Below are 19334 nucleotides of genomic sequence, written 5' to 3'. Positions count from 1 at the left end.
GAAGCCCATTTCTGGTGTCCCCTAGATATTGCTGGAATATTGCTAAAACGGAGTAAAACCTATTCACTCATTCACTATGAGAAACAAAGGCATAAAGTCTGATGTTTTTACGAATGTATTTATTATTAACACGTGGAGGATTTCAATTTCCCTTCATGTACATGTGTTATTTTATTTATCTACTGCAATATAGATACCTATTGCACCTATACTTTGCTCTTGAAATTGTAGCCCCAAAAGAGATCTTTGCTTTCACACAAGAAAAAAGACCCATGTCAGCTAAGACAGATGTCTTGTGATTGGCACTCAGCTGACTGGCATTACCATTAGACTAGCGGGATATTAAGTCATTAAACCTCAGTTTCGTTAAATATTATTTGGCAATATTTATAGCCTTTGATAATCATGTGCGGTTTTTCACGGACTTTAACTGGACATAATTGACCCCCTACCCCATCCCACCCCCACCCCCACTGTGTTGCAAAACGAACATGCTTATTTGTTGATTTTCTTTAGTTGTAAGCATCAGAATCTGTGCACTTGTACATATTAACTGACGTAAATTCACAATTAATGTATCGTTTGTCTGCTCAATACACGATTGTTTGTTTAACGCCGCACACAGCAGTATTCCAGCTATATGACGACGGTATGTAAATAATCGAGACAATCTTACGACAAGCATAGTCGCCTTTTAGGGCAAGCATGGGTGGCTGAAGACCTATTCTCCCCCGGATCAATACTCGGTTGTTTACAGCCGTCGTTGTGTGGCAGGAGTACTGCTCTGTGGCGCCAGGCAACAAACACTACTTTGTATCTAGATTGTGTGGGTGGCGGCTGGGATTTTAATGAAAAAAATTAATTGCCTCAGAAAATTCTTGAAAAAAATAATTATGCTCCAGACTTTTGAAATAAAAAGAAATTGCCAGCCACAAAAATTACATTGTTGCAAGGTGTTTTTCTTAAAAAAAACCCCAATTCAAGCTCATATTTATTAACAAAACAAAATATCTGTTTTTTGAGCTGAAGCTGAAACAATATCTAATCTCCGTAGAAATCCCAGTCCCCATATGAAATGGTCGGTCCCTAAATAGGTGAGTATTAAAAAATGATAAACGATAACATAAAATGATAATAAAGAAAATAAACAAAATGAAACATAGAACAAATAGAATAGAAAAAACACCAGTGAAAGCAATATGTCTTCTGACCTTTCGTGTGAGTTCTCCGATCATACCATTCCATTTCTGAGAGTTATTCTCTTTCAATCCGTAGGCTCCATCTTTCACAAGCCTGATATAGTAGTCGAAACCCACCTTCTGAGACATGGCGTAGGACAGGTCAGCGGCGTAGCCTAGCAACACAAAAGAAAGACCAAAAAAAAAACGAATGAGAAAATTAGAATTACGTTGTATCGTTACGGTAACAAAACACGATAACCTAAAAATGTTTGTAAATCCTCCATTATGCGACTTTCTATCATCAACAGCGATCCTACTTTCTTGTACAATACAAAGACTGAGAAGTAAGAAAAACTATACCCCACACTTCATTTTATCATTGTTTTAGTGTCAGTTGAAAATATCTTAAGTTAGCGACATAACACAGCAAACTACGGTTATAACGAACTCAAAGGGGTCACTCGGTCACTCGGTCACTCGGTTCGTAGTAACCGTAGTTCGTTATAAGCATATGTATAGCACATATACAGCAGTGGCCGGGACAAAAAAATAAGTTCGTCAACAGTTCATTATAAACGTGTTTGTTATAAACGTAGTGTACTGTATATAAAAATGAATTGTACTGGCGCTTTGTTAGCACTCATAGAATACGTCTACATGGTTTTATTTAAAAAACAACAACATAATTTGATTTAAAAATTACAAAAAGTAGAGGTGAGGTGAGGTGAGGTGAGGTGAGGTGAGGTGAGGTGAGGTGAAAATGGGTTTAAGGTCGCGTCTAAGATTATTGCACTTATATAGCGACGTGCTTGCACGTGTGTGTGTGGCTGCTTGTACTAGTCCGGACTGATGCCGATTTATAGTGCTAGCCCACTGAGATACCATGCCGCAGTTTAACATGAATACCCCTCTCAGACACAGTATACTGACTCCGAGACGACCAGTCCTTGTTTTAGCCCCTTAATGCCGAGCGCCAGACAGGGTAACAACAAGTACCATTTTTTAACGTCTTTTGGTATGACGCGGCCGGGGATCGATCCCGGACCTTTCGCTCTCCGAGCGGACGCTCTACCACTAGAGCTGTGTAACTGTATAGAACATTGGTCAAGTGGTTGCAAATGTATTTCTTACTCCAGTCTTCACTGAACCAATTTTTTTTACACAACATAATTTCAGCCATTGGTTATTGTTGCAGGAATGAGTGATGGTTGAAAGAACATAATTGAATTTAACAACAGTTTCTTTTTTCAATTTTCAATTGCATAAAATGTCGGTATACTTTGTTTTGCCCCTCAGTTGAGTTACATTTTCTTTTGAAGATTTAAATGACAAAGTAGACAATTCATGGATAACTTCTGTATTTTACTGTAATGGCGACGTTGTTTAAGGATCTGTACCGAAACGTCGCCATTACAGAAAAATAAAGAAGTTGTTATTCATAGATAGTGTCTACTTTGTCCATAAACTTCTTCATAAACTTTGTCCATAAACTTCTCATAAACTGAGAAATGTCCATCAACAAATTCGATTTAAATGACGATTTCTGTTCACGATTTCCTCAGACACAGCGTTAATTTGGAAGACCTATTCTACCCATGATCTTGACGGGTCAAGTCGGATTTGAATATGAAATAAACCACCACACGGTTGTGTTAATGTATGATGTTCAAATTTTCAGTTTTCAGTTTCCTTGCAAGTTCCTTCAATTGATGCCATGTCATGACCTCTGATATGAAATCGGATGTGTCGAATAATCGGTTGTCTCGATCTTATGTTTCAGTCCCAATTAAAAAATGACAAAAGTACGAAATTTCCCCGATAAGTCTAACTGAAAAATATCAATATACCCTGCATCACCATCAATGTTTAAATGTAACTTCTTAACAACTGTTTTCGGATGTGTCGAAAGATAAGTCGAACTTATTATCAGGATGATCCAAATTCGACACTTAATGTAGACACCTCTCGTGAATAACCACACTGTGTATATTTACCTTGAAACCTCTCATTACCAATCTTGGGCCTTCCCGCATCTTCCTTGGCCCACATCAAAAAAGGATCTATCTGAAAGTGAACAGTAACGTTAAACAGTATGTAATGACTGCAGTCGTTTTAGTAGGTGTGAAAAGTCTTCATTTTGTTAAAAAAAATGGTAATTTATTTCCGACATGAACATAAACTGTCCATGAAACCATCCTTCAAACAATCTACCAAACAATCCCTCAAACATTCTACCAAACAATCCATCAAACATTCTATCAAACAATCCATCAAACAATCTACCAAACGATCTACCAAACAATCTATCAAACAATCCATCAAACAAACTGAAACAAACCATTGTTTTCAAAACTTAAGGATTTTAATGCAATCGGAACACACCATTGAAGAGAAATAAGAAAACCACAAAACAAAGTGTACCGAGTTTGTTTTTTATGTAACTGAAAATTGAAAGAAATGTTCAATTTGATTTGTCTATTTAACCATCATTTATTCCATATAATTATATGGACTATATGGCGATTTATCATCCATCTAACTGTACGTCCATTAACAACGTATCAAGGTTGATGTTTTTATGCATATGTTGTACTTGGGTAAAGACACCGGATAAAGATCTTAAGGTTTGAATTTCAAAATTATTAATTTAAAAATATTTCCACAACAATATGGAACGTGTTTAGTAAAAACATGAGGTCCATTTTGAGCCCAGTTAAACACAAATACATTTTCCGTGCTTCTAAAGTCACATTATTATATATAAGATATATAGTACATGTGTCCAAAACACAGTGCAAATACCTTTTTATGCAATAAAAGAAAGAACGCTATTTGCAACAAGTCTTCAAAATACTGGACGCAGTTGTTGATCATGTATGATGGATGAGGTGAAATGGGGTTTAACGTCGCGTCCAAGATTTTATTGTATTCATATAGCGACGTGGATGCACGTGTGTGTGTGTGTGTGTGTGTGTGTGTGTGTGTGTGTGTGTGTGTGTGTGTGTGTGTGTGTGTGTGCTTGTGCTAGTCCTGACTGATGCCGATTTTATAGTGCTAGTCCACTAAAATACCATGCCGCAGTTGAACATGAATACCCCACTCAGACACAGTATTCTGACTCCGAGCCGACCAGTCCTTGTTTTATGCCCTTATTGCCAAGCGTCAGACAGGGTAACAACAAGTACCGCTCTCCGGGCGGACGCTCTACCACTAGACCACGGAGGCGGTCTGGTGTATGATGGGGCGGACACGGTGAATCCTATTACCAATATAGACGTTATGGTCTTGGTGGTGGAGTTGGCTCCTCGCTCTGGATACTGCTCATACATCTGTTGCCCTGCATCCTGCTTCTCACTCTCGAAGCCCCGCTCGCTGCTGTACCAGGTGCCGATCTGCAAGTCAAACAGCAACAGTGGCGGATCAGTGCCTCTATGAGCCATGGTGATATTTATAATTGAAAGCGATAAAATGAAATACATTTTAGTCTACCGACACGGTACTCTCTGGTAAACCCGTTATCCAGGGTACAATCACGCCAAAGACCCGGGTTCGATTCCGGACTTGGGTACAATGTGTGAAGCCCATTTCTGGTGTCCCCCGCCGTGATATTGCTGGAATATTGCTAAAATCGGCGTTAAACCATACTCACTCACTCACTCCAGGGTACAAGGATCCCATGCCCTGGGCCCGGCTCCACAAAGCGATCTTAGCGCTGAGACCATCGTGAATCTTTGTTAGAGTGTATGGGCGCAAAGACTGAACGTTTGGATCGTTTTGTTGAACGGGGCCTTACGTTGCCCAAGACGCCATAATTCGCTGTCCCACAAGAGTAACAGAAGCCAGCGCCAATATCCGATAATTTTAGGTTCGAAACCCGGTTCGCCCTGATTATGTATTAAGGTTTGTCAGCACCACACCCGTGCTCGTGGGTTCAGCAAGTGGCAAACGCTTGCAATACGTCGGGCTTTTTCCCCACATCAAGCTGGCACGTCGAATATAACTGAAATAATGTTTAAAGCGTCGTTAAACCAAACTCACTCACTCAACCGACAGGGTAGTCAGATGAAGTCTATTGTCAGCACAACACATCGTGTAATGACTGGCATATTGCTACACGTGGCTGTTCTCACGCCATTGTCAGTCGGAGCTTTTTATTCATGTTTTATGGTGAATATTCCAAATTATCAAATAACCATGTAAAGGCGTTCAACAGTTTCACCAGGTCAGGGTTAAATGTCATTTTGAACATTACTTCAGTTGAACATGTATCATGACTTCTACATTCACGCAGGTCGCATGCGTCTACCACTTTAGTGAAACCCACGAATACACCATTCTACTGAGTACACCACTCCATTGGATATACCATTCTACTGAATAGACCATTCTAGTGAATATACCACTCCATTGGATATACCATTCTACCGAGTACACCATTCTAGTGAATATACCACTCCATTGGATATACCATTCTACTGAATACACCATTCTAGTGAGTATACCATTTCATTGGATATACCATTCTACTGAATACACCATTCTAGTAAATGTACAATTCTACTTAATACACCATTCTACTGAATATACCATTCTAGTAAATATACCATTCTACTGAATACACCATTCTAGTGAGTATACTATTTCAATGGATATACCATTCTACTGAATACACCACTCTAGTAAATGTACAATTCTACTTAATACACCATTCTACTGTATATACCATTCTAGTAAATATACCATCCTACTGAAGATACCATTCTAGTAAATATACAATTCTACTTAATACACCATTCTACTGAATATACCATTCTAGTAAATATACCATTCTACTGAATATACCATTCTACTGAAAAGAAACCCCATTCTACTGAATATACCATTCTACTGAAAAGAAACCCCATTCTACCGAATATACCATTCTACTGAACACACCATTGTACTGAAGACACCGTTGTAACATTGGACAGGCCATTATCCGGGATTACTGAACACCCCACTATAGCCTTTGACGGCCAATCCTACAGATGTTGACTTGCAGAGAATAGCATCCTTACCTTTGAGGGTCCGTTGTCCAGACTGACGGAGTACACCCCCAGGCTGTAGTCCTGTCTGAATCCCTTCCTGTCGAAGGAAAGAACGCCAGACAGACCCGTGGGCTGCATCTGGAAACATCGTTATGGATGCTATTACTGAGTGTTTGTTTGTTTGTTTGTTGTTTAACGCCGCACTCGGACATATTCCAACTATATGACGGCGGTCTATCAATATTCGATTCTGGACCAGACAATCAAGTGATTTACATCATGAGCATCGATCTACGCAGTTAGGATACGATGACATGCATCAATCATGTCAGCGAGCCTGATCGCCCGAACCCGTTAGTCGCCTCTTACGACAAGCATAGTCAACTTTAACGGCAAGCATGGCTTCCTGAAGACCTATTCTAACCCGGATCTTCACGGGTCCCATTAATAATTGAAATGAATTATGTCATGGCATATATTATATAGCCCGGGCTTCCGGGTTCGTATTGGTCCCCAGAAATCTCTGTTGGCCGTACGAGGCGACTAAATGGCTCGGGTGACTTGGTTGATTACGTGGCTTCATTCTCCGATCACGTGGATATTTTCTCACAATGGCTCGGGTGACTTGGTTGATTACGTGGCTTCATTCTCCGATCACGTGGATATTTTCTCACAATATCCGTCAATGAATTGTCTGGTGTAGATTCGATTATTTACAGCCCGCCGTCATGTAGCTGGAATATTTTACACATCACCCGCACGCACACCCGCACGTCTGCACACACACACACACACACACACACACACACACACACACACACACACACGCACGCACGCACGCACGCACGCACGCATACACGCACACGCACACGCACGCACGCACGCACGCACGCACGCACACGCATTCGTGACATATACATGTACACACACAAACACACACAAACACACACGTAACACGCACGCACGCACGCCTGCACACACACGCCTGCACACACACACACACACACGCACGCACGCACGCACGCACGCACGCACGCTCACACACGCACACACGCAAGCACGCACGCACGCACGCACGAAAACAGAAAAACACACTCCTGTTCTTTACCTGTTTTATTCTGTGTAGAATTTCTTCCCCGTGCATCCAAGGCACAGGCGGGCGTTTATCACATGGGATCCCCTTAGTGTCGTTGTAGGTGTAGAGGTCTCCTCGCCTGAAGTTGTAGCGGAACACGTCGGTGTCGTTCTGCATCATGCTGTAGATGGCCTGGCCTAGCAGGTACACAGCATCCACCAACAGGGCCGCGCGGACCTGAACAGGGATTACAGTACTGAACACCACAACACATGGGGAATGGTTAGACGACATGAGTCTATGTGAGAGAGGGAATGGAGTATTGGGTGTAAACATGTCATATGTCATCAACCTTCCTTCTATATCGCGGCGTCCCGTAGTAATCGAACCAGGGCCCAGAAAATGGCATGGTTTGCGATCCCCTCTGTCCGTGCAAGATGACACACAGCCCGCCTGGTCGCGATCGCCCATTGTTTGTTTGTGTGTTTGTTTGTTGTTAAACGCCGCACTCAACAATATTCCAGCGATGTGACGGCGGTCTGTAAATAATCGAGTCTGGACCAGACATTCCAGTGATTGACATCATGAGCATCGATCCACCCAATTTGGGTACGATGACATGCTTCAACCAAGTCAGTGAGCCTGACCACCCGATCCCGTTTGTCGCCTCTTACGACAAACATGGTCGCCCGTTACGGCAAGCATGGGTTACTGAAGACCTATTCTAACCCGGACCTAATTCTCTACATGTTTTTACCTGTGGTTATATTATGTGTGTTATTTTTCTTATGTACATATTTTAATATCATATATTTTCTTATTTTCATATTTTAATGCTAATCAACTGTGTAATTTAAATTTCCCTTGGGATAAACATCTAATCTCATCTTATCTTAATCGCGGCTCTTACGCCAGGCACGGGGTACTGGGAAAATATTGCCGAAATCTTAACGGGGCTATTTATTTATGAACGTTGGGTTATCCTCAGTAATTATTAGGGCATTTACAGATTCGATCCGGGGTAGAATAGGCCTTCAGCAACCCATGCTTGCTGTAATAAGCGAATATGCTTGTAAGGGGCGACTAACGGGATCGGGTGGTCAGGCTCGCTGACTTGGTTGATGCATGTCATTGTATCCCAATTGCGTGGATCGATGCTCATGATGTCAATCACTGGATTGTGTGGTCCAGACTCGATTATTTACAGATCGCCGTCATATAGCTGGAATATTGCTGAGTGCGGCGTTAAAAAAAGAGAAGAAGTCATTTTACCCTGACGATTTGGGCGTGGACATATGTAGGAAGAGTGTCACTGTTTGGAAATTTTATATGAACACAAGCTGGCAGATTTTATTATTTATAAAAATATTTGTTACACCTCGTCATCTAGAAGAATATGTAATGTAGAAATCACGAGAGTCTGTTAAATCCGAAAAAAGGGGCGATCGCGTAGCCTAGTGGTTATTGCGTTCGCTCGTCACGCCGAAGACCCGGGTTCGATTCCCGACATGGGTACAATGTGTGAAGCCCATTTCTGGTGTCCCCCGCCGTGATATTGCTGGAATATTGCTAAAAGTGGCGTAAAACCAAACTCACTCACTCACTGAATCCGAAAGTAGAGTTAACCAGCACCGAAGGGGCGAAATCAACAGATTCGAGTGATTAAACCATGTATTTGTTGACATATGATTTCTCTTTGTAATTTTGGATAATGACCTATAGTTTGACCTATGATGGTTTCACAATGGGTTTAATCATTTTGCATTCTGCTGAGATGTAGCAGATTCAAATCCGGCTCCATATTATCCTCATTAAGTGTTTACTACAACGACAGGTGATGAGGTAGCTAATTAAATCAATATTGTATCTGAAAATCAAAATCCCAAAAACATTTTTAAAACAAGGATGAAGTTATAGGAACCAATTATCAATTTATTATTAGGAGTAAGCTCCGTGAATTCCTACACATTGTCAACTTGTATATTATATGATGTGAAATGTGTTCACCACGGAGATCAGCCAGGTCGCACTATGGTGCAGTGATGCGCCAAGGCGGTCGAGCCTGGAGAGGCAAGCCTCTTGTATGTGTACTCTCCACAGGAGTTGTTGATGACAAAAGAACAATTCAGTTATTAAACATATATACAACCGGGACTTCGACACATCCAGTTCTATACATCCACACAGCATAGCATACACAGCATAAACGTTACAGATGAGAAAGTAGACATTGGACCCGTTCCATGAAGCGATCTTGATGCTACGTCTGTCGTAAGCCTATGTTAAAGTATTGGAGGTGAGGTGAGGTGAGGTGAGGTGAGGTGAGGTGAAATTGGGTTTAACGTCGCGTCCAAGATTATTGCACTTATATGGCGACGTGCATGCACGTGTATGGCTGCTTGTACTAGTCCGGACAGGTGCCGATTTATAGTGCTAGTACACTGAGATATCATGCCGCAGTTTAACATGAATACCCCACTCAGACACAGTATACTGACTCCGAGCCGACCAGTCCTTGTTTTATGAACTTAATGCCGAGCGTCAGACAGGGTCACAACAAGTACCATCTTTTAACGTCTTTTGGTATGACGCGGCCGGGGACCGAACCCCCCTTCCGGGCGGACGCTCTACCACTAGACCACGGAGGCGGTCTTAAAGTATTGGAGCTACGATTGTCTAAGCTATACGATCGCTTTGTGGTGCAGGGCCCTGGTACGTCATGACCTGTACTGACTTACCGGGACGGACTGGTAATCCTTGGGGGACGAGAAACGCCCAGGGGTCATGCCCAAGGCCTCCAGGAAATCTCGGCTAATCTCGTTTTTCTCGTCGAGAAGTTGGAATCCTGTGACGTTGACACCACCGTGACGATAGCGTGTCAAATTTAAATTTTTGAAATCCTGAAAGAGATATTGTTTCACATATAGACGTAAAGTAAGTTGTAAAGTAAGAAACTGGTACATATATTAGGATAACAATGTTTTCGGGCATTGACACGTCACTTTAAATTCTGCCTGTCAGTCACTTTTATTGCAAAAAAATAAAAAAATATTATAAAGAAGATTGTGTAATCCATAACATGATTGGTTTGGTTTGTTGTGTTACGCCGCACTCAGCAATATTCCAGCTTTATGACGACGGTCTGTAAATAATCAAGTCTGGACCAGACAATCCAGTGATTGATATCATAAACATCGATTCACGCAATTGGGATTGATGACATGCATCAACCAAGTTAGCGAACCCGACCACCTGATCCCGTTAGTCGCCTTTTACGACAAGCATAGTCGCCTTTTGGGTTGCTGAAGCCCTATTCTACCCCGGATCTTCACGGGTTCCATAACATGAACTCCAACGATACTAACAGTGTACTAAAGAGCAAAATATATACAATATAATATATTGTTTATAAAACATGGCCGACCTCCTTACTCACTATTCATTGCAATGTGTCCGACATTATGTTTTTTTAAGCAGCTTCATGGACAGACTTTACTCATTGACCAAACTGAGAGTTGTCTGAGTCAGATCAAAAACATGTTGAACGATAAATTAGTTTGCTGTAAATAAAGCTAAACATTGACATATTTACATATATTATAGTCAACCAAGTTAATAATACTGATGCGACAATGCAGTGTTTAACCAGATAAATCAACTCACCAAAGATCCCAGCAGATAATTGTAGCCATATTTGTTCATACCAACTTCGGGTATCTGAAAAAGAAAATGAAAGTCTTGGTTTTGTTTTAAGACTGGCAATACTATATTTTCAAAAAATAAATAACATTATTTCTGACGATGTTGCGGTATTACAGCGAGATTGTTATGGCAACGTAGTTTAATGCCAACCCAATCACGACAAATTAGGATAAAAACTAAGTATGCGATAAACGTATCAAATAATCAAGAAAATAATGAACTTGTGGCATTACCCGCGAGGCAACGGATTGCGATAAAAGATAAAGGGAGACAGTCGTTGTTGGCATACTAAAATTCGATTCCAAGAGTTAACTCCCTTATATTGTTCTCGGCTTCCTGACAACCGAACATTGCAGCACGAGGAAAGATAGACGTTTATACGCATAACTAGATTGTCTGTTGTTGTGCATGTTATCGATCCAGGGTGTTTATATGTGGGTGACTGTGGCGCGACCAGACAGTCTCTGAAACACCGGGCTGTCGCGGTGGCCAATAGTAATACACCGTGTTTGCACTAGGTGATGAAGCGAACAGCGTAATTGCATCGTTTGATGCTGGAGAGGCGAGCTACATTGTCATATCCATTATGAGAGCTGTGACAATATGAAACACTTCTATTCCATCTTATTTGCTCTGATTACTAGATTAGTTCCTGGTATGGAGGCGATATATGGAGTTATCGATACAGATAACAAGGAGTGAGTGTGTGATGTTTCATGCCGATTTTCCAGTTACCAGCAAAATCATAGGGGATCTGGGGATAGGTTTGTGAGGGGGCGATGGTTGTGATGAATTGTGCCAATTCCTTTTTATGTTAATAAAATATATTGAAACCAAAGTAAGGAAAGGGTTCACATAATGTGCCCATGTTGGATCGAAGCCATGCGTAGAGCTGGACGAGCGAACACAGAGAGGCGGTGTTAATTTTTTAACTATTTAACGCAGATTGTTTCTCGAATTATTTCCATATATATTTGTTATTTCTAACTGCACCCCATTTCTTTCAAAAACCTATGCATCCCGTTTTCACCAAAACACTTTGCGGTGTCAATGTATTCAAGGGGACACAAACGGACAACAGTCCCGGTTTCAAAAATGAATTTAACAAAGAACAAAATCGGGTATATTCTTTCCGCTTCATTATTGTGTTCCAAATGCACCAGAACAAAGATTCCCTTTCATAACATTTTTGTAACAATAATATCATTTTGAGTTGTAGGCTTTTGTAATTGTTGAAGCAATGTGATACATTATTTGTATTGTATTATAATGAAATGGCGACTGAACTGTCTCAAGGGAACAATAACACAGAGACACATCTGTTCTGTCGCGTCATCGTTCTACTTCCTGGGGACACATTGACTGAAATTCAGAGTCAATAAGACCGATAAGAATAACATTGTTGTGACACGAACTTGTCCATGGTTTTAACAAAATGGCCCGTTGTTCTTCCAGGACAACGCACCTGTGCACAGGTCTGATGCCGCCATGTCTGCAATGCAGGACTGGCTTTGAATTCATTCTCGTATTCACCAGATTTAGCAACGTCAGATTTCTACAACTTCCAATCTTAAGGAAAGACCTGATTGGCAAGCATTATGCAAGTGATCATGACGTCATTCCTTCTGTGGGGATCTTTTGACCAGCAGGTGCAATCCGTCAACAACAGTTGGACCCGGGGACCCCAGCACCGTGGACAGATGTGTGATGACCTTGGAGTGATTGTGTTGAAAAATAACAAGCAACCAGCTCTACCAACACTTTATCATACTTACGCTCAGAACTGTTTACCAACCGTCAAAACTTAAAATATATAGCTTTAATTCAAACTCGAAAAAACAATGTAACTATCAGAGAGGTCTTACCTTCCCTATGGTATAATATCAGTACTCGGGGGTTTGGGTGGTTTGGGGCGTTTTGTACCGACTTCGGATAACTCCGAACTCCGAACTTTGGATTTTACACTGGATAAATTAATGCGTGGATGGAACGAGGGGATAGATGGAAACTATTGTTGAAGGAGGGGGAGAAGAAAGCGAGCGCAGATTGTGGGGCTTGGCGGGTAAGAAGATCAAGCAGCCATTGAGCACATCCTTTAAAACACCACATGTTTACCGGCGCTAGGAATGACCCACTATTGGCTCGCTTTGGTACTTGTTGGAATTAGATTTGTGGCGAAACAGGTTAACAGGCTCCCAGGTACGGTTATTATCTCACAAGAGTGTTCGGTACCGGTTGTTTTTTGCAGATTTTGTTCGATGTAGTTAATCTGACATGTGGCAGGAATCCGCGGGCTGTAGCCATAGTAACCGATGGAACGATATATAGTTTAGGCTTACAAGTCTGTCGTAGACGTTACATGCTTGAGGTGGAACCAAGTACCAAGCAGTTAAACATCGCCATCATTGCAGAGATGCTGAGGCGTTAAATGCAGTATGTGCAATTGTATGAATATTTGGATATGCTTAATCGCAGTCCTGTCCCGCTCTTTGAAGATTTAAGAGAATGGTGTTTCGTTTGGCTGAAGATTAACCCCATTTGTGTTTTTAGATTTTTAAATTTCGAAGGCTAAAATCATACAAATTCAAATTCTTGCTTTTAGAAAATGTATAACTGTCTGAAGGGAAATACAATTTAAAGTGAGACACCAAATATGCATTTAAAGGTTTGTACTAGACAATAATAATAATAATAATAATAATGATAATAATGATAATAATAATAATAATAATGATGATGATGATGATGATAATAATAATAATAATAATAATAATGATGATGATAATAATAATAATAATAATAATAATAATAATAATAATAATAATAATAATAATAATCACACTACACTTGACGAAGATGATTATTCATATTATTTTTACTTCCGGATTAAACAAATCCATTACGCAGAAACGACCTCTAAGTTGTGCATAAAAGTTCATCGGAAAGTCGGGCCTCGCGGACCAAAAAGGTTTCACTCTCTGTGGATGACAGTCACACGTCTGTTCTGAGGAATGAAGTTCTCGTAAAAACTTTCCAAAATAAATTCCATTCCTCCTTCAAAGACTAAACATCATTGCAAATTTGCAATTTCAGTTAATTTCTCGCTTAACTGGAATCGTCTGTGGTCAAACCGGTGTGTAATTTGAAGGCACTGCGTAAAATGACGTTCACGTGCTGCTGGCTACCACCGAACACGTGCTGCAATAAAATAGCGATGACGCTGACATAAACCTGACCAGGGGGATTACACCAACGTCATCGACTGCCACAGCGACTGCGACAGGTGTCCGATAAAGCCAGACATTGGCCGCGTTCCAAGGGCCAAAATTAAAGCGAAAGAAAAGCTAGCTTTGTTGTAAGTATCCTGGACCGTGAATGTCACACCCCTCTCCCCTCCCTTAAAACATGACAGTAAGTTTTGAAGAGAAGAGTGCTGGGTAGAAACTCACCCATGCAGCTACTCTCCGCACTCGACGTGCTTAGCCAGTTTGTATTTGTATATGCACACTGCGGATTGATTACTTTCTTCATAGGAATTAAATTAAAACAAATCCACACATGGCATTCAATATCATAACCGTAACGCCAACTAATAATGCACGGGTATAAAGTAAATCTCGTAATAAGGGACCACCGTTCCCAATGGAATGTACCGGATTAACACATACCCGGAATAAGGAACCCTTTTGATACTGAAATATTTCTATAATAACATAATAAAAAATATTTCGGAATCCGAGGATTCCTGTTTGATGAGGTCCGCATTAAAAGGATTTATAGCGTTTTCTGAAATAGTATTTGCAATAAATCTCTATATATTTTAATAATTTTTAATGTTTAAATGTGCTTTGCGAAACGGTCCGAAAAGGCGTGAATGTCGAAGGAAACGCGATTTCATTGCACATCAGGAATCCACATTCAGGGCTCATTAGGTTCTAGTTCGAGCGTTGTTACAGCATGATATCTGTGTTTAACGACAAGATAATGATAGGTTGTGTTTGCAAATACTATCTGACATTGTCGTCTCTACGTTCTCGACTCCTGATCATACCCCATTACTAATACCATCAATAGCATTTACGATCTTCTGTCTGGATGCTGTGTCATCACGGTGTTAGAACACGCCGGTCTCTTCATCCCTGCGTGACACGATAATGTGTATAATTTTGCATAGAGATGCCATTTGTGTGTTAATTTAGCCAGTTGTTTTTTTTCACAAAAATACCGTTCACGCCCGATTTTCCCACACGCATATACATGTATCTTAACGTCCGAACCCCTTGTGCCACTATCGAAAATAGGTGACTCAGCTCTCTTGTAAATTAATTGAAAACATCACGTGTGTGATGAAATCGTTTTGATTTCGTTTTAGAAACTTAATGAAAAGGTATTCATTTTCAATGTTCGTATATATACCCCTGCAGCCCTGATCAAGGATTACCATCTGAATCATACATATTATTGTTAATTGTATCTGACATTGGTCTTATCGCTCGCCTACTATTGGAATGGTGCCGTTATTTCAAACAGTAAAGTACATCTCTTGAGATCCATGCTGAGTGATTCTCTATACCCACCTGCGGCCCTTATCGGGGGTAATCAAAGCTTCGCGTGGGTGAGGCTGGTGTGCAAATTGTATCTGGCGTTGACCCTTGTCGAATCAACTGTCCATTCTCCGGCTGGACAGCGCTGAGGTTGCCTTGGCTAACTGTATCGGACATATCGTCTTCAGTCAATTGCCACACGTGACACCGGCTCCGGGAAGACGGGAGATTGATACATGACGACGCAACAATCAGAGTACCACTGAATCGGCGCTCTTTCACAGCTCTCCAGACTGGAGGACAATGGTTCAGACGTAAATGTGGCACAGATATAAACCTAATCGTACGGAACGAGGTGTATCACTAATTTCTGCAACAGACACTCGACATAGTGTGGTGAGGGGAAATGGGGTTAACGTCGCGTTCAAGATGACACTTAAACTCATATAAGGACGTGCATGCATGTGTGCGTGCGTGCATACGCGCATGCATGCTTGTGTGCGTGCATTTATATGTGTGCATGCGTGCGTATGCATGTACATGTGTGTGTGTGAGTGTGTGTATGCGTGCGCATGTGTGTATGTGTGTGTGTATGCGTGCGCATGCGTGTGTGTGTGTGTGTGCGTATGCATGTTCATGCGTGTGTGTGTGTGTGTGTGTGTGTGTGTGTGTGTGTGTGTGTGTGTGTGTGTGTGTGTGTGTGTGTGTGTGTGTGTGTGCATGCACAGTATACTGTCTTCGAGTCTGACAGATTTTGTGTTCTTCCCTTAATGCCGATACGCACTCTATGCATTTCCTGCCCCGCCCAGATATGAAAAAGACATACACCTTAGGAATATGAATAGACTTAAAAGAAACCGAAAGTTGAATAGAAATGATCTGACATATTTAAAGGGTTTGGAAATTGGGACTTCTGACATGATCAAATATATACGTATGGTTGAATGAGCGAAAAGGAATGATTTAAAGAAAATGAAAATCTAATACTGAGGAAGTCGGTGACCCAAGATGACTGTTTGCCCACATATATGTACATCTCCTGTGAATACAACTTGGGTCAATGACTTGCTCATTTTCAAATATTAGGAAGACGCTTCATGATAATCGAAAAAAACAGCTTTTTGACACACTGTATCCTCACCAATGCATTTGGTGTTTTAAGTCCCAAACACATAGTCGTTGAAGCGATCACGATCCTGGGATCCTGGCACTCCTAAGGGACACAACTCCGTAGAGTGACACGAGGAGCCACGGCATGCCCACCCCATTATAAACTAATAATCACTAATAAAAATTAATATGTTTTTGACATATTGGTTTTACGGATCAACCCGTCTGTGTCCACATCAAAGCACTTGTAACAATAACTCAGGGTAGTTTGATACCATTTTTATGTGTTTAATTAAAACTGTGTATACTTCTTCAGAAAGGATGTGGGTCCATCTTCAGCACGTTGTTTTTGAAGTGAACAAAAGCTACTTGTCATCCATAACAATTTCTAATAGTTTTCCACAATTCCCAAATAAAGCTAATCCTGAGGGCCACAAAGAACCCATTTCCTGGGATTATTTTGAAAGAAATACAGGAAATTCGATTTTGCGCCAGGAAACACAAAAAAAAATTCGTTTGACTAAAAAGATTGTGTAAAACTATTTCTTAGGGTTTAGGTATTCATGAGAGATCTCTGCTAAATGCAGAGTCGATTGTACGATTGAGACTATATCAAAAGCATGTATGAATCACTATCAAATAGTGATGCTTCAAGGTGTTCGTGAAGACGTGAGCGTATCGTGGCCACTGGCGGCACCCGTCACAAAGTAAGTGAGTATAGTTTGGCGTCTTTTTTTTAATAGCAATATTCCTTCAGGAAACAACAGGAATGGGCTTACTTTCATGGAGAAAAAACTATATCCACTTGGGAATCAAACCGAACGGACTTGTTAACTGCACGGCCGGCGACACTACACACCCTCTGATACAAAGAATGTTACCTGGGTTAGAATTGGTCTTCAGCAACCAATGCTTGCCATGAAAGGCGACTATGCTTGTCGTAAGAGGCGACTAACAGGATCGGGTGGTCAGGCTTGCTGACTTGGCTGATGCATGTCATCGTATCCCTATTGCGTAAATCGATGCTCATGATATCAGTCGCTGGATTGTCTTGTTCAGACTCGATTATTTACAGACCTCCGCCACAAAGCTTTAATATTGCTGAGCGCTGCTTTAAACAACAAACAAACAAACTATATATATTGCTCACACGTCAATGCAACCCAGAGCATGCTTGGTAATGTGTACGGCACAGCCATTCATTTCATACATATCCATGGAGATGATTAGATTCTTTAAGAAATCTGACCTTCACTAATACCGACCGGAGACATACGAAACTAGGTCTGTTCATTGAGGTGGGATGACAATCAATATTTGAAACAATTCTATGTATTCAGTTAATGAAATATGACCGGTACAATCGCTGGAAGAAAGCCCACAAGTGCTGACGAGACTTTTCAATTTGAAACCGAAGATTGTTTGATGTACAAAAACTGAAACAATTTTTGTTCAAAGTCACACATCGTCCATGAAAGGACTTGATGGGTATCGTAAACTATTACATTTTTGCTGTATTGACAAGACATTTTGTGGATTTGTTTTGCAAAACAGAAGACAGAGTGAGGGCTAAAAGAGTTGTGCGTGAGTGGGTTTGGTTAAACTTCGCTTTGAAAAGTATTTCAGTTATATAACGGCGTGTCCGTTTAATATGGGAGAACAACCCCAAGCGATGCAACTACAGACTCGCCCAATCAAAAAAAACAAAACAAAACTAAAGTACAATTTAAACAGACAAAACGAGGTTTTTAAAGTCTCGTGCTTCTAAAAATATCGTAAAAAAGAACATGATCAGAGTTCAATGTCATATTTATATTACGAAAATTACGTTTTTTTTTAAGAGTGAGTGAGTATGGTTTTACGCCGCTTTTAGCAATATTCCAGCATGATCACGGCGGGGGACACCAGGAAATGGGTTTCACACGTTGTACCCTTGTAGGGAATCGAACCCGGGCCTTCAGCGCGACGAGCTTATGCTTTAACCACTACCTCCCGGTATTTATAGACTTTCAGCTTCTAATTCAGGTTGGTAAAAACAACATTGCTAAGCAACCAGTACACGTTTCTATTTCCGTTTCCGCTTATCTTTTAAAACTCTGAAATATGATCTTGTATGCTGTGTTCAATGCTGCACAGTTTATAGCCCGTAGCCACATTCAACAAAACCCCGTTTATACGGACGGTATAGTTCCCAGTCACCTTGTACGGATTAGCCAAGTCCTGATGTACTTTGTTAATATAACAGGTGAGATAGGTAACTTATTTTCTCAAGGGGTATTTGTTTTCATCATCACGTACTCGCCAGTAATAACAACACTTAATATTATAGACGTTCTGATACGTTAGGGAGTGAGTGAGTGAGTATGGTGTTACGCCGCTTTTAGCAATACTCCAGCAATATCACAGCGGGGAACACCAGAAATGGGCTTCACACATTGCACCCATGTCGGGAATCGAACCCGGGTGTTCGGCGTGACGAGCGAACGCTTTAACCACTAGGCTACCCGACCGCCCCTGATACGTTAGGGGAATCTTTACAGGCGGTTAGGCGGTTAGATATATTATGACGAGGTGTATTACAGATAACACTTCTTTATTAATATTATCATTATTATTATTATTGTTGTTATTATTATTATTAATAATATTATAATTATGTGCGAAAGCATATTCTTTGTTTTATATGTGTTTGTGT

The 19334-nt window shown here is 40.9% G+C and overlaps 1 protein-coding gene across 2 annotated transcripts in view; it reads right to left on the bottom strand.

The window, feature by feature from the left end:
- The window catches only part of LOC139450787 (glutamate receptor 2-like), a 100984-nt gene that overhangs the window by 16005 nt on the left and 65645 nt on the right, over window positions 1-19334 (bottom strand). For both annotated transcript variants that reach the window (XM_071232621.1, XM_071232622.1), the window contains exons 5-11: window positions 10947-11000; window positions 10022-10183; window positions 7317-7520; window positions 6239-6346; window positions 4448-4573; window positions 3176-3245; window positions 1212-1354 (exon numbers count right to left, since the gene is read on the bottom strand). In XM_071232621.1, the coding sequence (XP_071088722.1) occupies window positions 1212-1354; window positions 3176-3245; window positions 4448-4573; window positions 6239-6346; window positions 7317-7520; window positions 10022-10183; window positions 10947-11000 (867 nt within the window). The remainder of the gene's footprint in view (window positions 1-1211; window positions 1355-3175; window positions 3246-4447; window positions 4574-6238; window positions 6347-7316; window positions 7521-10021; window positions 10184-10946; window positions 11001-19334) is intronic.

Source organism: Haliotis cracherodii, unplaced genomic scaffold, assembly GCF_022045235.1.
Source record: "Haliotis cracherodii isolate W230 unplaced genomic scaffold, xgHalCrac1.p SCAF_8, whole genome shotgun sequence".
In the NCBI taxonomy this organism is placed as follows: domain Eukaryota; kingdom Metazoa; phylum Mollusca; class Gastropoda; order Lepetellida; family Haliotidae; genus Haliotis; species Haliotis cracherodii.
The sequence above is the reverse complement of the archived record's forward strand: the minus strand, read 5'-3'. Positions and strand labels throughout refer to the sequence as shown.